At 40.7% G+C, this 18,455-nt stretch overlaps 1 protein-coding gene across 1 annotated transcript in view; it reads left to right on the top strand.

Moving 5' to 3' along the window:
• Positions 1-10,477: 10,477 nt before the first annotated feature.
• The window catches only part of LOC107670647 (E3 SUMO-protein ligase RanBP2-like), a 71,455-nt gene continuing 63,477 nt past the window's right edge, over positions 10,478-18,455 (top strand). Inside the window, exons 1-3 of the mRNA XM_016463325.1 lie at positions 10,478-10,650; positions 15,437-15,504; positions 15,599-15,710. Of these exons, the coding sequence (XP_016318811.1) occupies positions 10,579-10,650; positions 15,437-15,504; positions 15,599-15,710 (252 nt within the window). The 5' untranslated portion in view covers positions 10,478-10,578. The remainder of the gene's footprint in view (positions 10,651-15,436; positions 15,505-15,598; positions 15,711-18,455) is intronic.

Genomic DNA, 18,455 nt, shown 5'->3' with positions numbered 1-18,455 from the left:
CAGAGCAGTTGAGATAAATCAGGCAGGTTTTTTGTGAATCTGTCTTTGGTGGCTGGAACAATAGTTCTGCCCGGACGATAACGCGGAGCCATATAGTTAATATCAGTAATACGCAGCATGCACGATACAAGGAAATGGTCAGTAACATCATCACTTTGAGGTACGATATCTATATCAGTAAGATCAATTCCATGCGATATAATAAATCTAGCGTATGATTAAAACGATGAGTGGGCCCGGTGACGTTTTGCTTGACTCCAAAAGAGTTTATTAGGTCAGTAAACGCAAGTCCTAATGCATCATTTGTATTATCAACGTGAATGTTAAAATCTCCGACAATTAGCGCTTTATCAACAGTAACCAATAGGTCTGAGAGGAAATCTGCAAATTCTTTTAGGAAATCTGTATACGGCCCTGGTGGTCTATACACAGTAGCAGGGGCGGACTGGGGCCAAAAAGTGGCTTTTGGGCACAGAGCGGCCCACCAAACCCAGTCCGCAACACACTCGCACCACACCGTAAATGACTGGCATTCTTTACATTATAATTTGTCTTTACTGGTGTATGTGGCAAATAATAAAGAATTTTATAAGAATTTTTACGAGGGACAGTTTAATATCACTAAAGTTAAATACCTATATAATTATCAGTCCATATGTCACAATGCTCTGGTATCGTCCAGGAGACTTCAATACTGCAACTGTTGTGCTGCTTCATATTTTTGTGGAAATTGTGATACCATTCAGTCTTGGGTAAGATTAAAAAAATATAAATTAATATTTTTCTTCAACAAGGTTGCATTAAATTGGTGTCAGTAAAGATATTTATACTTATTACGAAGTACTTATATTTCAAATAAATGCTGTTCTTTAACTGAGAACCATTATACCAATAATAAAACCCATTATTAATAATTGATCAAAAATAATAACTGATAATAATTAGGCAGCATTAAAATGATTTCTGAAGGGACACTAAGGACTGGAGTAATGATGCTGAAAATTCAGCTTTGATCACAGAAAAAAATTACATTTTAAAATATCCTAAATAGAAAACCAGTATTTTAAGTGCAATATTTCATAATATTATTGTTACTGTATTTTTGATAAAATAAATTCAATCTTCTTTCAAATAAATAAATAAGTCTTAATTATTTCTAACTTTTAACCACCAGTGTGTATATAAATTAATGTATGTGAATTAATAAGCAAATTATATTTTTATTAGGCCTATAATATAAATCACTTTCATATGCACAGCACTCGAAAGCAAAAGTCTTCAGATTTACAATGTTTCAGAGCAAGATTGAGAATGATTTTTATAGATTTTTAAACATTTTCTTAGACACGTCAAATCACGGATGAAAGCCTATACAGAGATACATTAACTCTTATCTCATGTTTGCTGAAAACTGCAGATGAATAATGTAAATGACATTCAAATCTAAGAAATCTGAAAAGGCCAGTAGTAGTTTGCAATTTTGAAAATTAATGTCTGTCGTTTAACTTTTTTTTTTTTTTATCGTAACGGTTGGCAAATATTGCTGAATTGTCTCGTCATGTTTAGCTGCTTACATCTTACCTCAGCTCGCATTCAAGTCGCACACAGCGCAGCGCCTGTGAACAGTAAATCCTGCCTTCTACACTTTGATTGGCTATTTCAAACATTTTGACATTGACGAGAGCTGAGCCGCTGCACTGAGCCGGAGCACGCTAAATTAACGTTAATTAGAATTTTTGAATCAAGTGGCCCGCGCAGCGCCATTCGTCTGGGCCGATGGAAGGATATACGTAAATTTACTACAATTCATTTTTTATTTATATTTACGCAAAGGGCCGGCCCACATAAACTCCCGGTGCTCCAGTTGGCCAGTCCGCCACTGCACAGTAGCCAGAGCAAGAGATACGATAGATTTCTTTTGCATATCTTTCAGTGTTTCCGTCTGCCGCAGCTTGGTGTCGTTAACCCCCGCGTGGAGCACGACCGCTCTGACGCTCTCGTCGCCCTTCAGGATCGCGGGTATCTGCACAGAAACATCGAGAACACGAGCACCAGGGAAACAGCGGGTGTGCACTTTACCTTCAGGTATCGTAGCACGGACGTGTCGGACGATGGAGTCTCCGACGATCACAGAGTCGCGTTCCGTCTCGTGGATGGGAGCGAAGCGGTTCCGGGTGGAGATCTCGAAGACCGGAGGCAGCAGAAGGGGAGAGGTCATCGCCCGGGGCCTGGCTCGCGTCTTCCGCTGCGGGTGCACCCAGGGTCCGTGGTGTCCCGGTGCCGGAGTGAAGGACATCTGGGAAGATCGCGTCCTGGGTGCACAGGACTCGGGAAATCAAAATAAAACTAGTGATAACAAGTTGCTCTGATTGTTTTTGTTGTATAATACGATAGGGGATATATTCACACGTTATAGAAATGAAAATGATGGTGTATAAAATAGATTTTAAGATAAAAATAGACGATAAAAAATTAACTTGACAGAGCTCAAACTCAAAACACGTGGTAGCAACAAACAGGAAGTGACTATGTAATCGAATGAGGTTGTCATGTGCATCTCGTCAGTAAAGCCGGTTCTGTAATCAGTAGTAAATCTCCAGCACGTGCTTTCAGATGGAGCGGAATTTAAAGAGCCGTAGGTAGTTCACTGACAAGCTACACAATATCGTGTTCATTATTGCAGATGATTTAATCGTGCAATAATGAAATAGAAGAAATCGTTCTGCGACAATGACAGCTGTTTGCATAGCTTCTCACTGGCTATGTTTACATGCAACCAAATAATCTGTTTGTAATCGGATCGACGACTCAGTTGGACTGAAAAGCCTTCATGTAAACACCTTAATGAAGGGGGTGGTTTATTCCTTTTCTAATACGATTAAGAGTACATGTAAACACTCGATAGGATTGAACCCCGAAACTGGAAGGACTGCGCATGTGCAATGATGCAGAAATAGCGTAATGACGTATGACGCGCGGAACGAGCGGTTCTTCCTTTTGAATAAAGTGTTGTATAAATGCATGTCATGTCATTATAAAACAATAGGTTACTTGCTTAACCCCGGTTCTCTGATAGCATTAAGTGAGGTGTCTCACTATGGGATATGCCCCTTCCGCGTATTCCTCAGAAGCCCAATTCCATTACGCCAGACCTAATAGTCTGAGGCATGTGCGAAAAGAAACACTCTTCCCTTTCTGAAATTCGGCCAGGCATTGCGTAAATTTTATTACCCTCTCCACAGACAGTTGCGCTCTGAATATCACTCCAGTAACAGTCCAGTAACAACCCAGTAGTCCAGTAACAACCCCAGATATGTTATTGACTGTCTGGGAACTAAAACACTCTTTTTGGTGTTTAATTTGAATCCAAGGTTCTGTAGATGTTCTAGGAGCATGGCTGTGTGATCTCTCGCTTTGTGCTCCGATTGAGCTGTCACCAGCCAGTCGTCTATGTAGGTATCCGAATGCCTTTCTCCCTGAGCAGAGTTAGGGCCGCTTCTGAACATTTCACGAATACCCTCGGGCTGAGGGACAGGCTGAAGGGAAGGACTAGATATTCGTATGCCACTCCAAGGAATGCAAGCCTCAGAAATTTCCTGTGGGGTGGATATATTCTTATGTGAAAATATGCATCCTTCAGGTCGATTGAGGTAAACCAATCGCCTGGGCGCCCCAATTTCAGAAGTGTAGAATGGGTGAGCATTCTGAACTTGTACTTCCTTAGGTATTTGTTCAGTGCACAAAGATCTAATATGGGACGGAGAGCTCGAGTCCCTTTTTTCAGGACTAGGAAGTATTTCGAGTAAAACCCACTTTGACTCTCCTCGGGTGGAACCACTCTTATTGCCTTTTTGTTCATCAGGGAGGTAATCTCGTCCTGAAGAACATGTACTAATCCTCCCCGCACCTGAGAATAAATTATTCCTTTGAACTGCGGCGGAGAAGTGGCAAACTGCAGTCTGTAACTGTACTGTGCTGTTCTCAGCACCCAACGGGACTGCGTGCATTCTCGCCAATAGTTTACTTGCAGCTTTCCGGTGCCATCGTTTGGCCGAGTCGAAAACGAGTTCGTGGTCTGTACTGTGCATGCACTTAGCGCTTGGACAGAGTTTACGTGGCTCACCATCTTCAGCGGAGCGATGACTCCCCGATGTGGTGTTATGCTGTGTTCTGATAAAGTGTTTTGCAACATTTAGTGGGTGGGGGTGCACCACTGCATCGTCTCTCGTTCTCTTCACTGCTCTGCATCCCCTGGCACAACTTGGCTATGATTTCCTCACAGAACATCCGTAAACATCTGAACTTGCTTTCTGCTGAACGCTGAACAACTAAGGGTTGGGGACTAGCGAATGGGGGGGCTGTGAGCCCCCTTCCCTCAGGAAGACCCCCTTAAACGGCCTTTTTCTTCCTCCTCATCACCTGGGTAGAATGAGGAGCCGGCTGGTCCATCTGAGCTGTCGCGGGCGGATCATCACAGAACATCCGTAAACATCTGAACTTGCTTTCTGCTGAACGCTGAACAACTAAGGGTTGGGGACTAGCGAATGGGGGGGCTGTGAGCCCCCTTCCCTCAGGAAGACCCCCTTAAACGGCCTTTTTCTTCCTCCTCATCACCTGGGTAGAATGAGGAGCCGGCTGGTCCATCTGAGCTGTCGTGGGCGGATCATTTTTCCTGGGCCAGGCGGGTTTCTGTTCTGGTGCGCCACTCTGACCTGCCGCTGCATTCACACGCGGTCTCTGTCACCTAGGAATACGAAAGCTGGGAGGTGGGCGAGCTGTAGCCTGCGTGAAGGTCTGCCGAGGAGGTGGAGGAGGCGCAGTCTGCGTCTTCCTTGGCATGCAGAGCTGCAAGGCCTCGTCATCCCTTTTCTTCTCCTCGCATCTCTTCTGCATCCGTGTCAGCGCTGAGCCGAAAATGCCTTCTGCATCTATAATGGCTTCCTTTTCCCTATTGGAGAGATTAGCCAAATTAAGTCAGCGTCCTCTCTCCTGAATGACCATTGTGGCCATGGCCTTGCCCACAGCCTGAACGGCACATCTCTGAAGACGGAGCGAGAGATCTGTGATGACACAGATTTCCTCCCACTGTGCCTGACTTGGCGTGGCAGACACTTCGTCTTGCAGCTCCGCCTGGTATGTGGTGAGCAGAGAGATGGCGTTCATGACCCGGACTGAGAGAGTGACTGCTTCGTAAGTGCGCTCCATCATGCTTGACTGGAAGCAGTCCGCTTTTGATGGCAAGGTCGGGTTCGCGGCCACCATGCGCTTTGGATGCAGATGCGCGGTGACTAAAGGCTCCATGGGGGACATGCGAAGAAGACCCTCCTTCTCCATCCCCTCCACGATCCCCCCTGCACGGGTATTTTACTAGTAAAAGGATTGTCCTTCCAGGTGACGGAAACCTCTTCCAGAAGCTCTGGAAAGATTGGAAGGAGTTGTCTCGCTGCCCGTTTAGCTCTCGGCTCTCGGCCTCATAGCGCGACTTTGCAGCCTCAGCTACTACGGTCGGCCACGGAATATCGAGTTTCTCCGTAGCGTGTTTGCACACGTCTTGCAGATCCACACTAAGAAGCAGAGAGGATGGTGCCCCGCCCGCCTCCTCCGTGGCGAGGGGGTTGTGCCGGTTGCGCAGGGGGAAGGAAAGGGGAATCCTCGAAATCTTCCTCCTCTTCAGAGAGAAGAAAATCCAATTGCCCCTCTTCCTCATATTCAAACACGTCCTCCTCCTCCTCGTCTGTGCTGAGGACACCGGGCAGAGGGGCGCAAACATCCAGTTGTTCACCCCACGATAGAGCTGCCATGGTGGGCAGCTCCACAGGAATGGGTACCTGAGGCTAGCTGACATGAGGGGATCCTGGCCAGACGAGCTAGCTTGGCGTGCTAAACTGCGACGGAGGCTCTTCATGGTGAAACGCGCGCAGTGCTCACAGGAGCCGGGACATTCGATTGCCATTTGGGCATGTTTCAGCCCAAGACATGCAGAGCAGACCTGGTGTGTGTCTTTGCATGAGATCTTGTTCCCGCATGAGCAAAGCCTCGGATCTCCCTCTCTAGCTAGGGTAGTCTGCATTGATGCAGCCTTAGTTGCGGTACTGAATGACCCTAACAATGAGCTGGAGTGCCGATTGAAGGGTAGGCGAAAGCGGCGTGGTGGCCAACAAATCGACTATAGTACAGTACCAAAACGATAAGCCAGCAACCAGCGTGGAGACTAGTTGATGGCTATCTGAGTTGGGTAGGCTTCTGGTGTGAAGCGAGAAGAGGTTTTTGAATGTCATAATGACGTTGCATCGCTCCTTTTATACCGAGGGGAGGGAGCCACTCCCTGATGCAACGTCATGTCTGCCAGCCTATTGGGGTTGGCGTAATGGAACTGGGCTTCTGAGGAATACGCGGAAGGGGCGTATCCCATAGTGAGACACCGAAACATATGCTTGAAAGAGAACTCTCCTTTCACTTTGCAACTGTGAAGTGGAGCTGGACAACCTCCGACCAGTCCTTGTTTTGGATTCTCATCCACAGGCAACCCGTTTTGGGCGTGAGGAGGGGCATTTTTACTGCGTGATAAATATGAGCAGCACAACACTGCGGTTTATATGTATATGCAAACAGTGAGAAACTCTATATTTGTGCAGTATGTGCATGACAAAAAAAAATCAATTCCGATTTGAAATTTGTGGCATATAAACGCACACATCAACCTGATCACTTTATTTAGCATTCATGTAAATACTACATTCAGAATCATCAATCAGAATGAAATCAGTCCGATTAAAACAAAAATTGTGTATGTAAACATAGCCAGTGAACTACGGCTCTGTGTAGTAAAAGCTGCTCTATCTGAAAGCATGTGAAAATACCACATTTGGTATTGAATATGGATATTTTTCTTACAAAATTCGCTTAGATTCGCTACAGAAGGCCTTTGTTCACCCCCCGGAGCCGTGTGAGACACTTTTTTTTATGGATGGGTGCTTTTTATTTCAGGTCTTTTGGACTGAAGCACTGCAACACCTGCTGACTGAAATGATAGAGCTTGAAAGATCAAAGACAATTTTTAATATAACTCCGACTGGATTTGTCTGAAAGAAGAAAGTCATATACACCTAGGATGCCTCGGGGGTGAGTAAAACACAGCCTAATTTTAATTTTTGGGTGAACTAACCCTTTAAGTGATTTATTTTTTTTTTTTGGCTGGAGCTCGGCAAGTACTTGAGTAAAAGTGCAGATATTCTAATAAAGCATAACTCCAGTAAGAGTATTAACTACTCCTTTTCAATTTTACTCATGTAAAGTACAAGAGTATTTGGCTTTTAATGTACTTCAATACTAAAAGTATAAAGTACTGATCTATTTATGTTTATTTTGTAATTGTAGCATACATACTTGTATATATACATATATAACCTGACAATACTGACACAAAAGTCAACAAATCTTATTAAAATAATGTAGTTTATATGTACATATTCTTTCTTTCTTTCTCAGGGGCTGGCGGAAATAAGTTTATTTGCCAACTGAGAGAAGACGACGCCGATCCTGGCTCCAGGCCAGTAGGTGGCGGAGAACCATTACACAGCAGCAGAAGACAGAAAGGAAATTGCATTGAAAACTTGGATGATTAGTTCTTAAAAAGAAGACTAGAAACAAGTAAAATATATGAGAATGTTTGTATGAAAAAACAAGGAGTTGATAGTAATATGGATGAAGATTTAAGTTCTTTTGAGTTAAAAATAGCCATCGACAGTTCAAAGAATACAATAGCAGAGAGTTACCTGATCAGTTAGTATGTTTAAAAAAAACTCACCAGAGGTAGCGTTGAAGCATTACTGGATCTATGTAATCATATATGGAATGAAGGTACTTTACCCAATGATTGGAAAAGTGCAATAGTGATACCAGTAGTAAAAGGAAAAGATGCAACAAAATCTAATAGTTAAAGGGGTCATATGACGTTGCTAAAAAGAACATTATTTTGTGTATTTGGTGTAATGAAATGTGTTTATGTGGTTTAAGGTTAAAAAAACACATTATTTTCCACATACTGTACATTATTGTTTCTCCTCTATGCCCCGTCTTTCTGAAACGCGTCGATTTTTACAAAGCTCATTGGTCTGAAAAGCGAAGTGTGCTCTGATTGGCCAGCTATCCAGTGCATTGTGATTGGCTGAATACCTCAAGCGTGAGACGGAAATGTTATGCCCCTCACCATACTGTGATGATGCCCTGTCCGGCCGGAGCGACGAGACAAAAACATGAAAACCCATTATAAACGAGGCATTTGTTGCATCCAGTGGGGACATAATTACTGATTATAATGACTTATACTGTCTTTTTACGCGTTGCGTTGCATCGCGCCACGTAAACATAAAACCATGTCTGCATTTGTGATCGGAGAAATGACAAACAACAAGCGCTACTCTACACTGCCCTAAAAACTCGCCTTAAATATAAAAAATATAAAAACTCTTTAAATATAAAAAACGTACTTACAGTCTGTGAGTCAGAACAGCCGGCATTGTAGTCTACTCTCCCAGGATCAGGAAACAGTCCTCCATAAAATGTGCTGCACACATCTGAATATTTGGGTTGAACTGTTCTGGAACAGTGTTGTAAATACAACTTAACCACTGATTTCTAGTCGTGTCCATTTTTGGAAGACCAAACAAAGTAGTTTCACTTTCACAACGAAACACAGCGTCACACACGGCGGGTTAGAGTGAGCAGAGGCAGGCGGTTTGAGAACGGTGGATTCGACAAAGGAGGCTTGCGTCAACCACATGTGACGACCCCGGGCTGGACTCGGTAGGCGTGGCTGACTCTTAACTTTTATAAAGAATATCTCTTTGGATTTGAGACTTTAGTCTTTGCAACTTTACAGATCTTCTTTATGCACCAAGAGCTTGTAGCACTCCAAAGAGAAAGGAAACATTGAAATCGCATCACATGACCCCTTTTTAAAGGCCAATTGCCCTAACATCTACATTATGCAAAGTAAAGGAGAAAATTATAGTAAGAAGGCTGAATTACTGTTTGGAGAAAAAAAATGTATATTATCATCAGCCCAGAGTGGTTTTAGGAAGAATAGATCTACAGTGAATGGTCTGATATTATTTAAAAATGATGTTAAAAAAGCTTTAAGAATGAAAAAATACCGTGTTGCTGTTTTCTTTGACATTGAAAATACATATGACACTTTATGGATTAAGCTAAATAAAACTGGAATGGGGGTAGAATATTGGATATTATATTTATTGTTTGAGCGTACATTCCAGGTAAGAATAGGTGAAGAAATGTCAGCATCGTATGATATCCTGAATGGGACTCCACAAGGAAGTGTAATCAGTCCAATTTTATTTAATGTAATGATTAATGATATATTTGAAAGAGTTAAACCAATCATTGGGAAGGCAGATGATGGAGCAGTATGGAAAAGAGGTAGGAATTTAGGAAATATAGTTAAAGGAATACAGGAATCAATTAAAGTTGAAAGGTGGTCAGTAGATTGGGGATGGAAGATTTCAGTACCAAAGACTCAAAATATGGTTTTTACAAAGAAAATGGAACAAATGACTCTGAAATCATATGATCAATCACTAGAAAGAGTGACAGAGTTCAAATATCTTGGATTAATCTTTGATGAAAAATTAACTTGGAAGAGACATATTAAGAAAATTTAAAACAAATGCAAAGGAGTAATAAATTGCATGACTTCAATAGCCAAGTATGAATGGGGAGCAAGGAAAAGTGCACTGTTACATGTATATCAAGCCTTAATACGGTCTAGTATAGACTATGGGTGTGCAGTGTATGGTGCTGCGGCAAAATCAGAATTAAAGAAACTGGACAACATACAGTCCAGAGCACTTAGAATCTGCTGTGGAGCAATAAGATCAACTCCTCTAGATGCCATCAGGGTTGAAATGATGCAAGAGGAAAGCTTGCAATGATGTATTGGGTTAAGTAACAATCATCATACACGCACAATTTTAAATGATTGTTGGGATTATAAAAAGAATGGAGGGAATAGTTTTGGTTGGAAGTATGAACAGTGGGTCAAGGATTGTGGTCTGGAGAATGAAGAAATCTGTCCCAACATGCCATTAAATGGGGTATCGGTATGGAATATTCCGTCGTGGACCTTTAAGGGTTCGTTTGAGAGATAATCAGATATATAAGGTGGTTTTAACATTTTTAGAGCTTACAGGACTAGACCACAGGATTTAGCACTATAGTGTCTGAGGAGGAGGATCACGATGCTTCTGAGGCATGGGCTCTGATCACTACATTATTCCTTTATTTATTTAAGAGGGGAAAACAGCAGTACAGAGTAAGATACACAGTAGATGAACGGAGGAGAAGAAGAACACGCCGCGTGTCGCTCCAGGCCAGCAGGCGGCGGAGACGCACACGTGACAAGCACTATTAGCAGCAGCAGCAGAAGAAGACAGAGCGGAAATTGCGTCATTGCTCGATCGTGCATCGCTCGCGCGTGAGCAGAGAGTGCTTTTAGCCGCTGGTCCGCGCTTCGAGGATCAGCTTGTGAAACCGAGTCTAGAGGAGTTAGTCACAGCAGCCATGAGGCGGACTAAAGCGGACGTGGAGCGCTATATCTCTTCCGTCCAGAGCGCCTCTCCCTCGCAGAAAGCGGTAAGAAGAGCACCACGGGCCTAATGTCTGTAAACCCGTCACGAACGCTTTCTGTCACTAACTTACATTAAACTCACTCTGACAGACTCCTGCTTCTAGTTAAACCTTGCCGAGCGTTGGCTGAGTTACTCACACGGTCTGAGTCGCTTCAGCACAGATCTGTTATTTCTGTGAAGTGTCCTCTGCCCAGTTTAACCTGAGCTCGATCATCTCAGCCTCTGAGCTCTGATGAAGCGAGGTCTAAAGCTCTTTCTGTTCCACACAAGCGTGTTAACTGCGCAGCTTACAGTGCTAATGGTTTAGTTCCCATCATGCACCTCGTCTCACACTGCTTTATTGTTGTGTGTGTGTTATTGTGTGTAGAGTCAGTGTGTTTCAGTTAGTGTGTGTTACAGATGTGCATTTATTCATTCATCTGTTATTTGCATTAGCACTTGAGCAGATTCTTAAACCGTGCTGATTGGTCAGTGTTCCCCCGCTCAACAGACTGTACCGTTCATTTAATTATATCACACTCTTAAATAACAGTCAACTGAACATCTGTTGCTCACAGGCAAAATATATAAACACCTGCCGCCTTTAGTGTACACATAAAATGGTAGTGTTATATTTTTTGCATAAATGCTCCTCTGTTTGCTCACGCGCATCAATCAGAGTAAACAGTGAGAGATGTGCATCATTACAGATTAAAGAGAGGAACAAAATATAAGGTAAGGTGGCCAACAGGTAAATGAATGTAGAATTGCACTGTTTGCTCACGCGCATCAATCAGAGTAAACAGTGAGAGATGCTGAGACAGGCACGACGCTTGCGTACCACATGATGCTCGCTCCATTATGGAATAAAAGAGGAGAAATAATAAAGGTAAGGTGGCAGATAGGTAAGCTAATAAGAGTAAACGGAGAGGAGGGTTGTGTTCAGGAGAAGCCAGAGATCTTTAGGCAGGTGAAGAGAGTGAGGTTAATGCGTGCCGTTGTGGCTCCCGCTGGTAAAAACCGCAGGTTATGTGTTGTGTAAGGTGCCAGAAGGTCGAAGGAGACCCGGGTTGCATCGTCTTGCATTGTAAATATGAAACATGTTTGATATTTGGCACTCTTGATCAATGAGAGCGAGATGTTGTGTGCTTCTATAAATGAAACTTGGCAACCACAGACATGCCATGAAAGCAGAGTACTGAGAAAAATAATAACCCATATTCTGCATTTTCTCAGAAATCACACGCACTAAAATCAGTTGAAACTCTCTTCGTGTCTGTGCTCTCCTATGGTTTTAAAATGGGCTGAGATTTGATCGTCTAGTGTACTGCCAGCCTCAGACTGTCTAATAGTTAGGCAAATCATATCAAGCGCACCCATCTCATTAAACAGGGAGTAATTTATGTAAAAAAATATGATCGGTATGTGTTTGATAAAAGGGAGTTATTTTACAAAGTTACACTACCAGTCAAGTTTTTGAACATTTGTTATGTTTCTTAAAGAAGTCTCTTCTGCTCACCAAACCTGCAATTATTTGATCCAAAGTACAGCAAAAACTGTGAAATTTCGAAATATTTTTACTATTTAAAATAACTGTTTTCTATTTGAATATATTTTAAAATGTAGCCTAATTTATTCCTGTGATCACAGTTAAATCAGGGCTTAAAGTTCTCCAGCGTGCGGCGTTTAGCTGCGGGGAAAAAAGATAGCCGTCCTACATTTAAAAACACTTGTTGATATCACGTTCGAGTTCATGAGGTCGCCTACCAGAGTATGAGAGGAACACAGCTTTCACTCCAAAAAAGATTCCATCTAGAGTCATATTTATATAGAAAACCTAATAAAAAGCAGCGGAGCTTTGTAAACAGCTCAGAGTAATCACGTCATCTCCATCAGAACGATATGATCGGCAGAACGAATTTACCTGTAGTTTTGAAAAGGTCCTGTGACATGAGGTCAAGAGACATGATCTCTTAACAGTAATTTACCAGCGAAGACTGCATGTGTGAAAGGGGCTGAACTCTTCCTCTGCATATGCGGTGAGTTTGGGTTGCTTAACGTTCATCTGCGGTTATCTCACTTAATTTGTAACTTAAGTCGTTTATAAACCTATGCCAACACAGAATACATCAACATATTTCTAAATATGAGATTTATTGTAGATGTCGATTTCAAAGTAAAAGTTTCTCACTTTGCATGTGGCCAAATATTACAACTAAATGGATTTAAACGTCGTTGAATCACAGGAAACATCACCAGGCCGTTGGCGCCCTCTGCAGGTGTTTGTTATAATATAGGCAGATTACATTATGTATTTAACAGTTGTTCAATAAAACCATGTACTTGATTTTATTTGAGCCAATCATTATTGCCTCATCAAATATTTTGTCATTTGAAAATTTCTTAAAGTATTAAAACATTGTCTTGTTCTAGTGAACCAAGTATCTGTATTTTGTCTCACCTTGTGAGCTAAGTTTATTGTCACACCCCGAGTGTCTATGAGCGTGATAAAGCTCATAATTTGTCAGGCCGTTGGCGCCCTCTGCAGGCCTTTGTTGTAATGCGTAATGTACATTAGCTCTATTCATTGATCTATAATGGAGATTATATTATTTTATAATTATATATAGATCAGTGGCTCTATTACATTATAATACAGTATTTTAACGGTTTTGTTCAATAAAACAATTTTTCTTGCTTTTGATACTTTATTTGAACTAATAATTATTGCCTCATTGATATTATATATGTATTTTAAGTAAATTTAAAGGCTATTGTTCACTTAGCCTACATCTATTTTTACGGAATAAAGTTGAATGGAATTTAATTGAATTAAAGTTGAATAAACTTCAACTGTACTGTTCAGTGCACTGATGTCAGACTCATTTTGAATAGTTTATAGTTAAATTGTTAAATGCCCTGCATTCCATCATTCCCTTTTTTACTCCCAAATATCGGTATTGGTATCGGCCCCAAAAAAACCATATCGGTCGGGCTCTAATCAATAGCATCCTAAATGTTACATGTGTTTGCATTATAGTGAGTAAACTTTCTTGGTATTGCTGTTTCAAATATCCCTCCATAATCTGTAGTCTGAGCCTGGCAAGTGCAGATACGTTACTAGTTAGTTTCAAGGAAAATCATTTTCAAATAATGTTCTTTTTTGTTTGTTTGCCAAATAACCCCGTGCATGTGTCCACCCCCGCAACCCCCATAAAAAAGGTCAGGCTCAGGATTATTTTTGCTTTAACCCCTGTTAAATTTCAGCATCATTACTCCAGTTTTCAGTGTCACATGATCTTCAGAAATCATTCTAATATTCTGATTTGCTGCTCAAGAAACATTTCTTCTTCTTATATTACTATTATTATTAGCAATATTTATACAGTTGAGTAGATTTTTTTCAGGATTCTTTGAGGAATAGAAAGATCCAAAGATCAAGGATGCTTTAAATTGTTCAGAAGTGATGATGAAGACATTTATAATTAGTGGTCGACCGATATTGTTTTTTTGACTGCCGATATCTTGGAAAGCAGGATGGCCGATATAAAGCCGATATAATTGTATTTATTTGAATTAATATTTCAGAAATTTGAAATCATTTGAAAATGGATTAAAAAGTAAATTTGTAAAATAAACATACTTATACTTTAGATGACAAAGTATTTTTCACAAATAAATAAATATTTAATAAAAATATAATTAAAAAGGAAGTAAACACTGTAACCAACAGGGCACTCAGTAATCTGGGAAGTTTGTGTGCATTGGGAATCATATTTTTTTCAAATAAAGCCAAGGTAACACTCATTTTACATACAGCACACAGTGGAAATGACATGAATATGACGGTGGGCAAATGCATAAAGCGCAGCATAATTTGAAATCACGAATTAATGTTTAAAGCATTCAATTTGCATGGACCAAAAGTCACGCACAGAACACGCGATCATACAGGATACACATGCACACTTCACACGATCTCACAACTGGATCCGACTAAGTTTGCAAGGTTTGTGAAATTAAATGTTCATTAGTCATTCAAAGATTCGTTTAAATGATGTAAATGCGTATTTGCTAAATGCTGACGGCAAACAAGCGGAATCGGTATCGGAGGCGAAAAAGGCGGATCGGAGCATCCCTAATGCCGATATTTGAAAAATGCCAAATATCAGCCGATATATCGGCCTTGGCAATATATCGGTCGACCACTATTTATAATGTTACAAAAGATTTCCATTTCAGATAAATGCTGTTTTTCTGAACTTTTTATTCATCAAAGAAACCTTAAAAAAATCTACTCAACGGTTTTCAACATCATCATCATCATAATAATAATAATAAATGTTCCTGAGCAGCAAATCAGAATATTAGAATGATTTCAGGAGGATCATGTGACTGGAGTAATGATGCTAAAAATTCAGCTTTGCGTTTTTATATTTTAAAATATATTCAAGTAGAAAACAGTTATTTTGAATAGTAAGAATATTTCTAAATTGTACTGTTTATTTGGATTGAATAATTGGTGAACAGAAGAGACTTCTTTAAAAAACATTAAAAATCTTATTGTTCAAAAACTTTTAACTGGTAGTGTGTATTTGTTACATGTGCACGTTTTTGAAATGCTTTGCGTCTAGTGTGGGAGAGGATCATAAATGCCTGGGGGTGTGCGCGACTGTAAAAAGTTTGAGAATCACTGGACTACAACATTCGTTTAAACTCATAGCATGATGTAGTTATTGTGGTCATTAGGGTTTGCAGTGGTGTTGTGTCCTGACCCTGAGTTTGTGATCCTGTGATCTGTGTTTCTGCAGAGGCCAGTCAAAGGATTTCTCTTTGCTAAACTCTACTTTGAGGCTAAGGAGTATGAGCTGGCTAAAAGGTAGGCTGGTTTCTGTGCCTCTTGCTGCTTTGTCTGATGTCTGCTTCCTCTCTGATGAGCTGATGTTTCTCTCTCTCACACACTTCAACGGCAGACATGTTTCGGAGTATCTGACTGTCCAGCCGAAGGATCCTAAAGCGCACAAGTTCCTCGGGCAGCTGTTTGAGCGTAACGGCGAAACAGACAAAGCTGTAGGATGTTACAAGGTTTGGACTCTCCTCGTTCGCTCTCACATGTTCTCCTAATGCATGCTCTTAAACACACACTTTTGAGTTTAATGTGATCATGCATTAATCATAGGGCTGTAAATAAATATCCATATAATGGTGTTGTCAAGCATCTGTTTTGCAATAGTATTTTGATAGAAATATTTAAAGTTGTTTGTGTGCAAATTTTTGGATGCACTGCTAACAAGCTGTTTTCTCTCTGACACACTGCAGTCTGTGTTTTAATGAAGCGCAAAGTCCATAATTTCAGAATGTGTTCATTTATACATAGGGTTGGGAATCGAAAATCGATTCTGATTCCAGAATCAGATACGTAAGGTCAGGAATCGGATACTTGTTGTCAAATTAAAATTTCGATTCCGCCTATCGATTGCTATGCGCTTTTTTTTTCTTCATCAGTGAGGACCGGAGCTAGCGATCTGCCAGGACCGTGCTCGCTAATCTAAGCGCTCCAAAGTTTGGCTACATTTGCGATCAGAAGCCAACAAAGCTAAGTATAATATCTGTGATAGCTAAACATGTTGCAAGAGAGGTGTCACCATCAACATGACAGAGCACTTTAAGTTAATAGATCGTTAAAGATCGTGAACACTATTCAAACACCAACATGATTCTGTTCCTAAATTATGATTCGTCCGTTTCATTCCTCAAGCTTTGACGTGTCGATCAGTGTTGTGATCACGTGGTTCATCCGTGCAGCGTACGATCACACCAGTGTGATTTGAGCATTTAAATATGCGTTCACACTGCTGACCTGAAGAGAGCAGCTGTCTGTCACGAATGAAACAGCCTCACAGTCTCTTCAGCCACACAGCATCATTATTTTTGTTACAAACATTACAATCACAGAAGTGCTGGGATAAAAGTTTATAGTTCAGATATAAACTGTGTGTACGATGTGTACACTTTTGAAAGTAATTTTACACTTCAAATGAAGATTTGTTGATTACATTGTTACGCCAGTAGGTGGCGAAAAGGGGCTGTTAAAATGTATCTGTCTTTGAATCATACAAGAGATTCGTTCAAGAACGCTGATTCATCCAGTAATGAAACAAGTACATCTTGAGTGAGCCATTTAATCATGTATTCATAAATTACATGTGATTTTGTTTAGTCGTCTAATGTTTTTTCTTCAGAATCATGAGAGAACCACAACTTCCATTGGGGGGAAAAACTCAATTTATCCAGAATCATGCAGTTCTGTTTTGCACACAAACAGCTCTTAAAGAGTCCAGTTTTTATGTAGCCTGTTGATTTGTGTTCATGGTATTCCGCTCCAATAAATGGTTTGCAAAAAAAGAGAGACAGGATAAATGTTTGATATCATTTAATCACATTGGAATCGAAACTGGGAATTGAAAAGAATCAGAATTGATAATTCTAATTCAGATCTAACGATACTGTTACGTCCCAGATGTCAGGGACGTAAGGGCCAACCCTATTTATACGTGAGCAGCTCATGATCTAATGCCTTCAGCATCTCAGAGCAACTCTGTTCGCAATGAATCATTTAAAGAGAACTGGAAATAAGGGGCTGTTCTGATCTGTTATGAATGACTTGATGAAAGTTTGCAGACAGTCTGACTGAAGGCCTGCAGAAAGCGTTAAATTCAAGTTCTCGTAAACTCTTCTCTCCGCTGCAGCTGTCTGTCATCCTCCATTCAGTGTTCAAGCTGTGTGTCGTGTTCAGTTACGACAGTCAAGACGATGAAACTCTTTTCAAGAGCGCACAGTAACTGAGATTTAAAACTGTTAAAAGACAAGGCTCAATCAACTATCGCACAGATTTTGATTATAATCGATTATGATAGATTATGATTATATATTTTTTCATGTGTTATTTTTCATTGAAATGAAGTTGTCTATGTTTAGTAGATTGTGTTTAACACACAAAAGAGTGATGATCAGGTCAACACACAGAAGTATAGAAATTCTACATTGATTAAAAAAAAAACTGCACTGGTATCTGCTCGGAATCGGACGATAGTCAGAATTTTCTGGATCGGGTTGGATTTGTAAAAATGGTATCGCTGCATCCCTAATCACGATATTGAGCCGGCATCATCATTCCCCCCACTTTATGTACTGTCTGTAATTATCCACTAACCTAGTTAAAAGTATTTTTGTCAGATTATATATTTTTTCATTAGTTATTTTTCATTAAAATAAGTTGTCTATATTTAGCAGATTGTGTTGAACACACAAACGAGTGACTATCAGGTCAACACACAGAAGTATAGAAATTCTACATTGATAAAAAAAAAAACTGCACTGGTATCTGCTCGGAATCGGACGATAGTCAGAATTTTCTGGATCGGGTTGGATTTGTAAAAATGGTATCGCTGCATCCCTAATCACGATATTGAGCCGGCATCATCATTCCCCCCCCACCCACCACTGCCGCGACGTGCCCGCGAACAAACATAAATCATTAATCATACTCTATCGCCCAGTGCAAATAATATAAATTGCGGGCACCAGGGAGGCGCGATTAATATGCAGGGCATTGAAATCCATTTTGAATGCACGCTCGCTTTTTACTTTCACTTTCAAGATTCGCGATCACACATACGGAGCAGCACTCTGCATTACTTACCACACATTTTACAAGATTAGATGTTTGTCAGTGGTGCTCAGGATATGCAAATCATTCGCCATCATCCTATCAGTCATCTCTCCTTACTCTGTTTATGTGGTAAGTGAAATGTTATGTACTGTAATGTA

The sequence above is a fragment of the Sinocyclocheilus anshuiensis genome, unplaced genomic scaffold (assembly GCF_001515605.1).
Source record: "Sinocyclocheilus anshuiensis isolate Anshui unplaced genomic scaffold, SAMN03320099.WGS_v1.1 scaffold1282, whole genome shotgun sequence".
Classification (NCBI taxonomy): Eukaryota; Metazoa; Chordata; class Actinopteri; order Cypriniformes; family Cyprinidae; genus Sinocyclocheilus; species Sinocyclocheilus anshuiensis.
The sequence above is the reverse complement of the archived record's forward strand: the minus strand, read 5'-3'. Positions and strand labels throughout refer to the sequence as shown.